This window comes from Squalius cephalus (assembly GCF_949319135.1).
Source record: "Squalius cephalus genome assembly, chromosome: 18".
In the NCBI taxonomy this organism is placed as follows: Eukaryota; Metazoa; Chordata; class Actinopteri; order Cypriniformes; family Leuciscidae; genus Squalius; species Squalius cephalus.
In genome coordinates this window covers 19223924-19237826 of record NC_137139.1, presented here as the reverse complement: position 1 = coordinate 19237826, position 13903 = coordinate 19223924, and the positions used below count along the sequence as shown (strand labels likewise).

The 13903-nt window shown below is 34.4% G+C and overlaps 1 protein-coding gene and 1 long non-coding RNA gene across 3 annotated transcripts in view; one reads left to right on the top strand and one right to left on the bottom strand.

The window, feature by feature from the left end:
• The window catches only part of pax7b (paired box 7b), a 54306-nt gene extending 52598 nt beyond the window's left edge, over positions 1 to 1708 (bottom strand). For both annotated transcript variants that reach the window (XM_079849597.1, XM_079849598.1), the window contains exons 1-2: positions 1205 to 1708; positions 17 to 252 (exon numbers count right to left, since the gene is read on the bottom strand). In XM_079849597.1, coding sequence (XP_079705723.1) covers positions 17 to 252; positions 1205 to 1289 — 321 coding nt within the window. In that variant the 5' untranslated portion in view covers positions 1290 to 1708. The remainder of the gene's footprint in view (positions 1 to 16; positions 253 to 1204) is intronic.
• The window catches only part of LOC307145947, a 56985-nt gene extending 50659 nt beyond the window's left edge, over positions 1 to 6326 (top strand). Inside the window, exons 3-5 of the long non-coding RNA XR_013819028.1 lie at positions 46 to 145; positions 4150 to 4274; positions 6220 to 6326. This is a non-coding gene — a long non-coding RNA (uncharacterized lncRNA). The remainder of the gene's footprint in view (positions 1 to 45; positions 146 to 4149; positions 4275 to 6219) is intronic.
• Positions 6327 to 13903: the final 7577 nt, after the last annotated feature.

Sequence of the window (13903 nt, the reverse complement as noted above, 5' to 3'; positions counted from 1 at the left end):
ATAATAATAAACTTACTCTGGGTTTACTTCCTCCTATTGCTCCAGGACGGATCGAACCAGTTTCTTGATACCGGCAGAGGATTTTGGACACACAACCGTGGGAAACGCGAAGTTGTCTGGAGATCACGCAGGGACGGATGCCGTGGTGAGCCATTTCAACTATTTTGTGACGGATATGATTTGGCAAAGGCCTGCCATTGATGAAAACTCCGCCAAGCTGATTCACTCGACCTTGACCCAGAGGAGTTGAAACTGCAGTAGAGAAATGGGAATTAAATCTAACTTTGGCTAGCTATCACTAAGAATCCAGACATACATTTTCCTCTTTTTTTTTTTCGTCAAAAGGCGTCAAATAATAGGCTGTGGTTATATATAATAAATAGGGTAGGCTACTTGTATATTTGATAGGGTATACAAATATATCAAATAGCCTACACGAGAAGCACTTAATGGAATCAAAATTTTTAGTTGAAATCTGTCTTACAAAAACACAATAACAAATATTTTTTTTTTTTATTCTTCTAATTAAAAAAAAAATGCAAATAAAAATAAATTGAATCAACTTAATGCTCTTGCTACTTACATTTCTTGACAAGCTGTTTGAAATTCGCAGAAGTTTTAAATTGTAGGATTGTGTTTTCTGTCAATTACTGAAAGAAAATCTACTACAGAATTTTGCATTTAATGTAATTTCTCTTGAGTGGTCCTCTCGACCTGCTTCATTATTCGCACGATGTTCAAATTATTAGTAGGCTATAATTCTTTGTGCATTCTGGATTCACTTGCGCCACTATAGATCACGTCAACAAATACAGTGACGGGTATGGCATAGTATTTTAAAGATTTATTTGAACCACTTTAATACGATCTTTGCCAGCAAGAAAATGGCCCTGAGAAAAAAAAATGTATTCTGATGCACTGAATCGCACGCTGATCATCAAAATGTAAAAAAGCCACAAAAAAGGGGGAAAAAAAACTTTCAGAAGCGAAATCTCGGACGCATTTGCGTACAGCATCTCAATACATTCGATCATTTGGTACACTCGCAAGTGAAAATATAGGCCTAAGCTACACTTTAAAGTATTTTAAAAAAATAAGCCATTTTGACTAATAGGCCTAAATCTGTATCTTGCAGCCCTGATATTGTTTGCAACAATTAATTACAACAAAAGAAGTTATGCTACCCTACACCTGTCCAACCAACCTTCCAAGGGGAATCCAGTGCGGGGATAGTTCTGTCCCGGAGCCGGTCGCATCATTCGCGGTACTGTTCCCGGTAAAGATGACATTCTACTATTAACAAATGACGAGGCACAGTAAGGCTGATGATTAAACTGCGAAAGCAAGTCCAGACTTGTTGATGAATGTTTCCTTAATAACTAGAAATGCACTTAAGTCCTCTTTTCAAAAAAGGAGAAAAAAAAAAGATATCCAGCCAGACTATCGATGGGTTTGTGAAACCTCCAAAAAATCAAACAAAGATAAACACTGTCGTTTCGTGCGGAGGGGGTCATGAGCCAAATAACTACCGCAAGAACAAGATGCAGCGCGCGCCAGGGAGGGGGTACTCCAAACGCTCTCGAGTGAACAAAGGTTACTTAATTCTTTGCAGTGTTTTCTTAAAAGGTCTGATAGTTTTGGATGACAAAGTCTGCTTAGGGGTTGGGAGTAGTTGAAGTGGATAACTTTAGCGCGCGGTGTAGGAGGGGTGTCGCGCGCGCCGATAGGCTCTCGCAGTCTTCTTTTATTCATGTGGGCATGGAGGGGAACAAGCAAGTTTTTTTCGACCAATCACAAAAAGCACAGGGTAAGACAAACACGCACGAACACGCGGAGTGCCCAGCTTTTCATTTACTCCATCAGATTGCCTTTGAGCAGAAAACAATGCAAACATGTGATTGATCGCCTGCCATTTGTTGACAAGGGATAAAAGTCATAAGCTAATAAAGCAGCACTTGTTAAGATAGGCCTAGGCATACTTTAAAAATATATATATAGATAAGTGTGGTTTGTTCATTCATAGTGTCAGTATATTTACAGCCTACTTGGCCTTTCATTCTAGGTTTTCATATAGGCTCATGTTAGTTTACCCAGTCCGTCGAATAAAATAAATCTTGTGCCTGTGCTAATTGAATTGTTCTGTTTTACTGTAACATAAAACCTTTAATTAAAGTAGCCTACAGATAAGCTAATAATATTCCCGGTAGGACTTGAACGTTCAAACCGGGAATTGCCTAAGCAATGCAACATATGAGTCGTTTTTAATCGTTTTACATTAGACATCACGACTGATAGAAAACCAAAGGAAAAACTTATTATAGTTTAAAAACAATGAGCAGAAACTGAACACAACAACACTACACGAAAAAGACAATTTACAAAAATAAGACAGGCCAATAATTCGTTTTGCGGACAAGAAAAAAAATGATCGTGAACCTCTTTTAAAATGGCATAATTATCAACAAAATAGTCAGTCTTCCGATTAAACGATGAAAAAGAAAACAAAGCTATTGTATTTTTTAAACATGTGCGGCTCATGAAGGCGATCGCCTTGTAATATTTTTCAATAATAAATCATAACTACATTATGATAATGAACATTATTAATTTACAGTAAAATCGCAACAAACATTCCATTACATTTTCTATAGGCCTATTGTTTATATAATTGCATAAATGTGTTAATGGTATCTTTGAAAGTTATATCAAGTGTCTCCTGAAAGTTCTTAAGTCCTTGAATCAGATAGGCTAATGATTCATTATCATAAATTCTTCCATGTCTATGCACATTGACAGTTCAGCCTTCTTCTTCTTCTTCAAATCAGGGAGAATAGCATTGGATTATAACGTTTAGTATCCCTGTGATTAACCTCTGCCAATTAGCAGTGATTGTTTAGGCGTCCCTGTGTGTGCAGGAACATTAGAATTCAACATAAAGAACAAACATGCAGTAATGACTTGAGAACTTTGCATTGATGTCAACAATGGTATCGTTCATTTGTGTGCATTGCTGGCTAATATATAGGCATAGTTCCACATGACTAAGCATGTCACATCCCAAGGGACCAGTAATGCCTTTGTGGTCTCTTAAACAGACATTGGAGTAAAGCAAGAACTCCTGTTGCCAGGAGTTATCTTCACCATATCAGTCTATGAAGAGTGAGGAGATTGATCTAGTGTCTACTACTTTATTTGTGGCAGAGGTGTATAAGACATAGCCTATACTGTCTGGGATCATCACTTGACACTTGCTTTAACGTGTCCCTTCATTTTTTACATCGCTTCTATGGCCTGCATGGCCCATGTCAACATGTTTTATGTTATTCAGTAAAATGTGAAAAAAAAAATTAAATTACAAATGCCATTAAAAAAAAAAAATTTGGTTTACCAACACAATTATCAGTTTAGTGAACAACGTGTAGCTATGAATGGAATACAAACCTAGATTACAAAATAGATTGAAAAAGTCTCACATTAGTTTTTTCCAATTACGTTCCCTGTGCCAGCATTAAATATAATATAAATATGGTCTACAACAGATATACAACACTGTAAAAAAAATTATATGATCAATAAGTGATGACAACATATGTTTTTAAATTACTTTAATTCATCAACATATGTTAAGAAATGTTCAACTTTTTTTTATAAGTTATACAAGATTCAACTCAACAGTTTAAGGTGAAATTACTTAAACATCCAGGCTGACTGTAGGCTACTTAAAGATTTAAGGCAGCAACTTTTTTACAGTAAGGAAACACCACTTGCTGAAAACTATATTTCCTCTAGACCCTTCTTTGACTTCTTTCTCCAATCATACCAGATCCACACAACATGTACATACAAATATATGTAGATTCACACGTGGCCATTGTCTTCGTCATCGAATGACAAAGTTTAGGACTTGACTATAAATTATACACCACTAGATGGCGATAAAGGACCAAATATAATTCCTCATGATTTTCTCAGTTTTTCACTTGGATTACACTCAATTTTAGTTTAAATGTCCTATGATGTTCAGCATACACACTTCATAACATATACTGTATATGGTTCTGTAATCATAGTTAACCATTAATTTTATAGTTAAATTATTTAATCATAAATATATCTCACAAGTTTTGTTTTGTTGCCCTATATGTACAGTGAGAAGAAGAGCAAATGAAGTGAAAGTGTGAATGCAAGAGAAGCATGAATGCAAGAGAAGGAGAGAGAGAGGCTGAGGGAAAGAGAGCAGGTGCACCAGAGCACACAAAGCCCAGCAGACTAAGGTTGAGTTCCATATGACACTTTTAGCATTGGGGCAGAATAGCATTCCAGCTGGAAGCATTTAAGAGTGTTAAATCACTAGCTTGGTAATGACATTTTGTCCCCATACATCACAGAAAGCGAGGGAAGGAATGTCTGTCTTTCTCACTGGCATTCCTACCCATTTCCACAGCACAGTAGCGTAGATGAATGTAGAGATACTTCAAAATAACTAGCAAAACAGATGAGGTCTGGTGCAGCTTTTCACACCCTTTATATTTTACTTAGCTGCAAATAACAAATCCAGTCTTTAGAGGTATACTATTAAACCATAATTGGCTAAATTATGCAGTACTGTTTAAAAGTATGGGGTCAGTAAGATTTTTTTAAAATATATGAATCCTTATTGTATAATAATATTAAATATATATAATAGGCTACTACTTTGAAAATATGCATTCAATTGTTCAAAAGTTAAATTGTTAGTCAACATTTGAAGTTCATCAAGGTTGTCCTAAGACAAGAACGGGTATTCTTCAAAATTGATGTATAACTTTGTTGAAAGGTTTTGATCCACTTCAGATATATATATATATATATATATATATATATATATATATATATATATATATATGTGTGTGTGTGTGTGTGTGTGTGTGTGTATGTATGTATGTATGTATGTATGTATGTATATATATATATATATATATATATGAAGAGTTCAGATGCAAAAGCCTCTAAGTGCCATCTGAAATTTTCTTCTAGAATGATAATTTTTTATCAAGCTTGTATATTTAAGTTCAGTAATTTGACTTAAATGACAATTAATAGGTCATTTTCATTGCCATTTAAGTGAAATAACTGAACTTAAATATATGAGCTTCATAAAAATGATCATTCTAGAAGAAAATTTCAGATGGCACTTAGAGGCTTTTGCATCTGAACTCTTCATATATATATATATATATATATATATATATATATATATATATATATATATATATATATATATATATATATATATATATATATATATATATATGTATGTATGTATATCAGCAAATCAGCACATTAGAATGATTTCTGAAGGATCATGTGACTCTGAAGACTGGAGTAATGATGCTGAAAATTCAGCCATCACAAGAATACATTTCATTTAAATATTCAAATAGAAACGTTATTTTAAACTAAGTCAAGTCACATTTATTTATAGAGCGCTTTATACAATATAGATTGTTTCAAAGCAGCTTTACTGCAGGAAAATTATGCATTTCGACTGTTGTTCAGCTGAAGTCAGTTCAGTGTTGATTCAGTTCCATTGTAAAGATCATAAATTATTAAATTAGTTAATTTCATAAAGCAGTTCTGCAAAAAAATTATTTCAGCGTCCAGCTCAATTCAGTTCTCATACAACAGCGTCAGTACAGTCAGATCAATAATATTGTTGAATATCACATAACTGTACACAATGTTACTGTACTATTGATGAAATAAATGCAGCCTTGGTGAGCATAAGCATAATAAAAACATTAAATATCTCGCAGACAGACATTTGAATGGTAGTGAAAGTCATAAAACATATTTTAGGCAAAAACAGACAAATCAGGTTAAAAAAAAAACATGAAAATAAAAGGCTTTGAAATAAGCAGAACTAATACTCCATCACAAGCATGTCAGTCAGTCGATTTTTGGAATACTGTAAGTACGGTTAAATTGAGGTACACAATGAAGAATGCCACTATTTTCAAACTATCACACATTTAATCCAAAAAACAGTTACTTTAAAATTCAAACATTACACTGTATTTGAATACTACAATACTGTCTACACTGTATTTGAATACTACAATACTGTCTGTGGTTTTATTCTCTTGCAGGTACAACTCTCATCTTACAATAAAATAATGGAATTTTAAGTTTGGTGCAATGGCAGATTTATTATTCTTTATCCTTCCATCTTTTATTCAGACATAAAATGCACCATGAAGGCTCTCTTATACCAAGCATGTGATCTTGTCATGGAACACCAAACCACTGCACTATGAACTCTTGTGTCTCGTCTTCTGCCATGATACCTCCCCAGCTCCCCTTTCATGTGCTGGTGAGTGCTGTGAAGTCTGACGGGGGGCATGTGTGAGCGTGAATAGGTCGTGACCAGGAAGGTCATGCTGCATGGAGAGTTTCTTTCTCCCTTAAACCTGAATACACTGAGACTATTAACAACATACAAATCAGGGGTCATGGGCAGGCTCAGTAACACAGCTGATTTGGAATCACTTTGTGTCACTCATGACTTTATAAATAATATCATGTTGGTATTGGTATCATGTTGAGGTAATTGACCCTAGATGAACAATCAGTGCATTTGACATATTTTGGACTCCTGCAAGATATATTGTAAATTAGGACAAGTTACAGGCTTATTTGGGTCAATGACTCATCTGAGTGTCCATGGAGAAGTAAAAAAAAGGAAAAATCCGAAAACTGTAATGCACAATACTACTTAAAGGTGCTCCAAGCGATGTCACGCGTTTCTTAAGCCAAAACATTTTTTGTAACATACAGTAAACATCTCCTCACTATCCGCTAGCTGCCTGTCCCCTGAACACACTGTAAAAAAACGCGGTCTCTGTAGACAGCCCATGCTCCACAAACGGCAACAAAAACAAACTGGCCCAGACTGGACCATGAAACATAACAAACAGTGTTCCAGCCAATAACCGACAAGAATGATTTGGGAGTTAGTGAGCTAGCCTCCGTTTTGTTTGACAATACTTTGAACGTCAACAAGAAGTAAGTTTATGGGTCAATGACACATCTATAACACATAATCCACAATACAAAAGGAAACAAAACAAAAATCAATATGGAATAAAAAAAAACTTTTATACCTTTTTAAGTTTCAAAATGTCATGTGGTTTAACAATCAAGGAAACAATACATTTTAATGTACACATCTCAATCTTATTTTTCAAAAAACATTTGTTTAAAGCAAAAAGTAATTATTAATTCATAAATATAATACGCTTTAGGGTCACACCACATGATATACCATCAGTTTATAGATTTTATTTATATATTTCTTTTTTCACTTCAATTTTAGTTAAAGTTTGATAATAATAAAAAATGTTTTCTTGAGCAGCAAATTGCAGACTCCAAACTTATGAACAGTAGTGTAAGTCATAAAACATATTTTTAAGAAAAAACAGATAAATAATAAAAGGCTTTGAAATAAACATAGAACGAATACTCCATATCGCTGTAGACTAGCGGTAATAGTTTTTTTGTTCATTTAATATTTAAGTCACAAAAAGGCTTTATGGTTTTAGATTTAGTTAATGATATAATAACCCTGCACTACATGACATTTTGCCACCTGAACTAACCTTGATTTTTTATATTTATCTTTTATATTAAGAGACTTATTGACCTTGAAAAGGGGTATTCATCTTTCATTGTATGGGAGAATTGCATTTCTAATGCATTATTGAATAGGACAAACAGAAAAACGAACGTGTGTCCCATAATTTACTTAAATACTGAGAAAAAAGTTATGGTACAATATGATCTGAATCTCTTCTGTGTTTAGCGGTACGGTGAGGGGAATCTAGGCCTGAATGGGCCGCTCAGTAGAATGAGAGTGGAGGATATACCTCCTCTAACAAGACATGTCTCAAGCTTTATCAGCATGTGATAGACTGGTTGTTTTTTGCCGTAATCAGTTTGTCTGAACCTTCCCAGAAAATGTCAGAGAAGAAAGAGCTCTGTTTCATGTAGATGAAAGTAACATCCCCAATTTTACATGCTACCCCAATTGGTTTCACTAAATCAATCTGAAAGACTAGGGCATGCAGAGAATCATTTGATGCCCCTTGTGGCTCTCCTAACTGTGACTTTTGCCCCTTGCGTGTGTACTTGCTCTTTTAAAATTTTATGGGAAAAAAAGAAAACGAGGGCATTAAAAGGATGTATGATATTCTAGTGTCCAAGTTTTATCAAATGATTTGTAAGTTCCTGTTTGAAACAAGCGACCTATTCCTCAGCTTGACCACTCAAGTTCCTTTCTAAAAGGCTAAGACAGAAAAGACAAGAACCTTGATGTTTAATCTATTCATTTCACAGATTTATTTTAGTCAATGTTATATTTTTTATGATTAAACATGTAGAACTCAAGAGTAATTTCAGTCACATAACATGCCAGTAACAATGAGAAAAGAAAAAAGTGATTGTTAAACTAAATCAATATGTCTAGAAAGCCTAAACATTGATTTAATCCTCATTTTTACCATAATTCGTCTGCCCTGTTTAAGGCATGCCAACTCACTCATTGACAATGAATCCAATCAAATTACTCTGCAAAATTGGTCTCAATTTGGTGTCATTCACTGTTCAATAGCGTGGAGGTTACAGCCAAACACTGAAACACAAATATTAGTTCAATTGATAATCCAATTGAAGAAGAACATTTCCCAAATCCCCCAAAACTCAAGAAGGCCTTAGTTCATATTTTAGAGATGGGAGTTATGGTAGATGCATTTATAAATATCTAAAAAATGACTTTAAGTAAATAAATACATATTTTACAATCTTGAATGACCTTCAATTTAATTCTGAGAAATCAGTCAGGATTGTAAAATAAAAAAAAAATTTTACAGTCTTGACTCACCTTAAAAATGGTAAATGTGAGATATTTGGCTCCGAGACAAAGTGTGAATTTTCATTTGTTTGCACTCACAACTAATCACAATCATATTTGTAACATTGTGAAGGCAGAAATCACCAGATGCAATGTGAATATAGCAATCAGACAGGACTCATGTGTAACTTTTGCGAACAAGCCAACTAAACACACAGTCTTGTGTTTGCGCAGGCGTTGTAAACATAGCTAATTTAGTACGGTGGTGTATTTTTTGCGCTTTTCAGGGTGTTATCAGGTCATCCCAGCATCTCGAAGTTGTTTGTTCATAGATGATTATGACTGGAACAGACAGCCTTGGAATCCAGAAGAGCATGAGACCTTCATGCGGGGCTGAGCCACCTCCGGGATCAATGTCTGCATTTTGTTGATCAAGAACTGCAGATCCACCATGCAAGATGCATTTTGTTTGCTAAATAATTATCTGAAGTCTCTATTCATTTGCAGATTTTTCACACACAAACAGAATGCATGATAATGACGTTGTATGGTTGAATAACATCTTCAGTCTTTATTTGGCACAATAGGTGATTAACATAGTGAGATGGCTTCTGGTGCTTCTCTATTTACTGCATACTTTGGCTTTGCTTTATTTGTATGTCTTAATGTCAATTTCCCACTAAATAAGAGTGCAATGTAGAAATATTTTAAAGTATTAACATGTTTGAAATGATTGATGCACTGGCAATTAAAATGTGACTATTCCACTAGTCTATAGGGTCCGCCATCAGTGATGTAAATATAAATGTAATATGTTAGTCATTTTTTAAAGATCCATGTATACATGAAGAGTTCAGATGCAAAAGCCTCTAAGTGCCATATGAAATTTTCTTCTAGAATGATCATTTTTTATAAAGCTTGTATATTTAAGTTCAGTAATTTCACTTAAATGACAATTAATAGGTAATTTGCATTGCTATTTAAGTGAAATTATTGAACTTAAATATACGAGCTTGATAAAAATGATCATTCTAGAAGAAAATTTTAGATGGCACTTAGAGGCTTTTGCATCTGAACTCTTCACATATTACTTAGAGTTGTATGTGCCTTAAAGGGATAGTTCACCAAAAAAAAAAAAAAAAAACATAATAATAATAATAATAATAATAATAATAATAATAATAAATCTCACCCTCATGTCATTTTAACCATTTTTTAACCAAATCTTTTTTTCTGTAGAACAAAAGATGATATTTTGAGAATTTTTTTCCCCATACAATGTAACCAAAACTGGTTCATATATCTTTTCTCTTCCGCAGAAAAAAAGAAAGTCATACAGGTTTGAAAGTACATGAAGGTGAGTAAATAATGAAAGAATTTCCCTTTTTGTGGAACTTGCATGGCCATAGCTATAAATTAAGTTACATTTGCTATGATTTAACTGTTTTAAGTCTGATTATGTGAGAACAGAAAGAGTCAAAACACAGAGTATTAAGTTAATACCATCAGTTTGGCCAATTAGAAATGATCAACGGGATGAATTAGGGCATAACTGTAACATTTGTATCAACAGCACGCTTTGCATTTAAAATGAAATTACAAACTTTATGGACAAGCTGCCCGATTTTCACTCTCATTTATAGCAGACAAATATTGGTTAAAATATTACACCACTTTCTAAAGAAGAAAGATTTCTGTATAAAGCGTAAACAAAGCTATTTCATATCGTGTTTTGTGAAGAGTTCAACTTTATTTATTAATAGTTGCGTGTTCTTTCCTGTTGCTTTTTAACTAAACAGCAGGTGCCCAAATTGCTTCAACAACACACATGCCTGGAAGTTTATAGCCTATTTAGTAAGACTTTGAATTGCATACACACTTCCCTACTATATAGTAGGCGAAAAACAGTATGTGACCACAGAAGTATGTCCAAATGTTCACACATTCGGACATTCGGTTCACTCATAAAAGAGTAGGCAAAAAGTACCCGAATGTCCTACTACTTCTGAACTGTGCATACGATCACATGATTCAAAATAAATAGGCTGCCTATTCAAGAGTGTATGCGATTTCGGACGCAGCCCTTGATTAGCTGGTTTAGTCGTGTTTACTGGGGTTGGAGCAAAACTCTGCAGGACAGTGGCATCCAGGAGCAGGGTTGGACACCCTATATACTACACAGCATGAGAATTCTGAACATAAAACAATGTTTTACCGCCATCTACTGGATAAAGGCAAAATACATAGCACAGTGACATTGACATTGACATTGACGAGAGTTTCGTAAGAGAGTTTCGTAAGGGATACGAATCTTATTAAACATTACTGAATACATTACTGAATACTGTTAAATAAATAATTATGCTTTATCTGCCCGTTAATCTCAAATATATAGAAAAATAATGAATAAATAAAGAAGTGGACATGCAGCATTAAAAATAATGAGGAGGAGGATTGTGTTCACTGATTACTCGACTGTAAATTGTCACACAAAAAAAAATATCTATTCATTAATTCATCAGAATCAAACTATTGTTTGGCCCAAAAAAAAAAAAAAAAAAAAAAAAAAAAAAAAAAATATATATATATATATATATATATATATATATATATATATATATATATATATATATATATATTTTTTTTTTTTTTTTTTTTTTTTTTTTTTACGAAAGCAAATTACAAACTTTAAAACAAAACGACCACTTAGTCTAATAATAATCATGTTTTACTTGCCCAACAGTTAAAGAAAAAATATGTCTGTAACTTTAGTTTGGTATAATATCATTCACAAAAACAATCTAATTTAAGACATTTACTACAACTACATACTGATATACATACACTCAACAATATTCCCGTGTGACAGCTAGCCCCGGTTCTTCCTACCTTATCATATGTCATGTAGGCTACGTTAAGCGTGGCCTTTCCCAAAAGCACTACAAGCCTAATTCGATCGTAGTCCTTCAAAAGCATCGTAACTTCAGTGGGCTAGACTACTTGAAAACCAACAGCAAATATAAAAGCATGGTGAATCAAACTCGTGCACCTGCAGGACAACAACTAAACTTACTCAGTTCGTTTTTATTTGCTGACACCTAGCGGCGTAGATAGAATCACGTGGAATAACAAGTTTTGAGTCATCGATGCAGCAGAAATTCACTAATCGCCCACAGTTTTGATTTATTTCAGAAGTGAAAATGTCCAATTACTGTAATTACGGAGATATAGTTTAGCCTTAGACGAATCCCACTGCAAACCATGGGCGTCGGAAGAAAAAAAAAGTGGGTGGGTCCTCCCCCAGAAAAATGGATTATCCCGCTAATACCATGGTCATTTGCCAGCAATGACTACTTAAAGCTGTTATTGATATTTGCAACGCAATATTTGACTGGAAGGGTACAACGGGCGGTTACTTTCGTCAGTTGCGGCTCGTTTGAGAAATACAATGTATAGCGATTCAGCAGAAATGGAGTTTAATTTATTAATTTTAATTAAAAAAAATATATTAATTTTAATTCCTCAAGTGGAATGGATTTGACTGACGGCGCTCTGAAAAGCAAACAGACAAATGCGCTGAATTAGAGACGGTAAAAGTGAGTGTCTTATCATTGGTCTTAAAAAGTGGGTGGGTCTTGTCCCACCCATATACAATGGCTCCGACGCCCATGCTGCAAACAATTCTCTTTTCTGAAAACTATACAATGGTCACCCTAAACAAGTTAATCAGAAATCCCTGTTTACATGGTAGTTTCTTAATCAGAGTACTTGTCTTAATTGGTTTAATATCGGAATATTGTTGTCCATGTAAACGTAGCCTACTAATTATTACACTAAGGCTTCACCCCGCAAACTTTCAACACAGCTAGCTCAGTTAACTAAAATATGTTCTTAGAGTGTTTCGCTAACATTCCTATTAAGTAATGAAAACAACATTTCTGAATGTTTTCTAAACTTGTAAAACATCCAGTTTTTCTTTTTTACAAATTTTTTTTTCTTCCCAGACAGCTACCCAGCAAACACAGAACGTTGGCGCAACGTGGCCAACCTTCTAACAACGTTTTAACAACATGGCCAAAAGGTTGCTATAACTACGTTGTGTAGTGAAGGTTGTTACAGCGTTGTCACAATGTTGACATTAAACCACCGTTCAGGGCCATAGCTTAAGGTTGTGCCGGGGGTGTCAGGACAACCACTGGACTACATATGTACTCGTCACTGCCCTGAAGCGGGAAAATCAGACTTTTTAATTCCAACCACCTGTTGTTGGGCTCATTATGTTCTCATTCATCATCGAGCAAGGATACGTGAGTATTGCGTTTAGCCTACCTCAGCTATCAAACACAATCTACAACTTTAATTTCTAATGTGATTAATGTAGCCTCGCTCACACTGTTTAGTTTGTCATTTGATTTTTCCGCTATTTAGTCTCATTCGTTTCCTCCTCTGGATTTGTGGATGTTTCCCCGGTGACACCTGCTTTCTGCTACTGTCCGCAAAACAGACCCGGTTTTGTTCATTAAATGTTCTGATCTGCCTTTGCTTTTTATGTTTTATTTATTATACTTAAAATAAATTTGTATATTCGTTTATTTCGTTTTTTTTTTTTTTTTCAACAAATGTATGACTTTTGGAAGTACAATTTGATTAAATGCAGTTTTAATAAAGTTGAATTAACGAAACCTTCTGTCATTTTTACTCTTCAAAGTGTAGGCTACACTTGAAGGTGTTGATAGCCCCATTAAATAATAATATAGATAAACAATAAACGATAAAAGTATATAATTATCTAACAAAATGTACCATATAAAAATATTGTCAGAACGTCGTCTCTCAGTTGCTGAATGTCGCGCAACAACGTTGCTACAGCCCTGTCACGTCTTACAATTCTACGTTGTTACAATGTTGCGAGCATGTAGACAGCGACGTTGCCATAGCAGAAATGCAACGTGCCAGAGACGTTGCCACAACGTAAATGTGTTTGCTGGGTATAGTGTCGGCACAGATCCGGGCCAC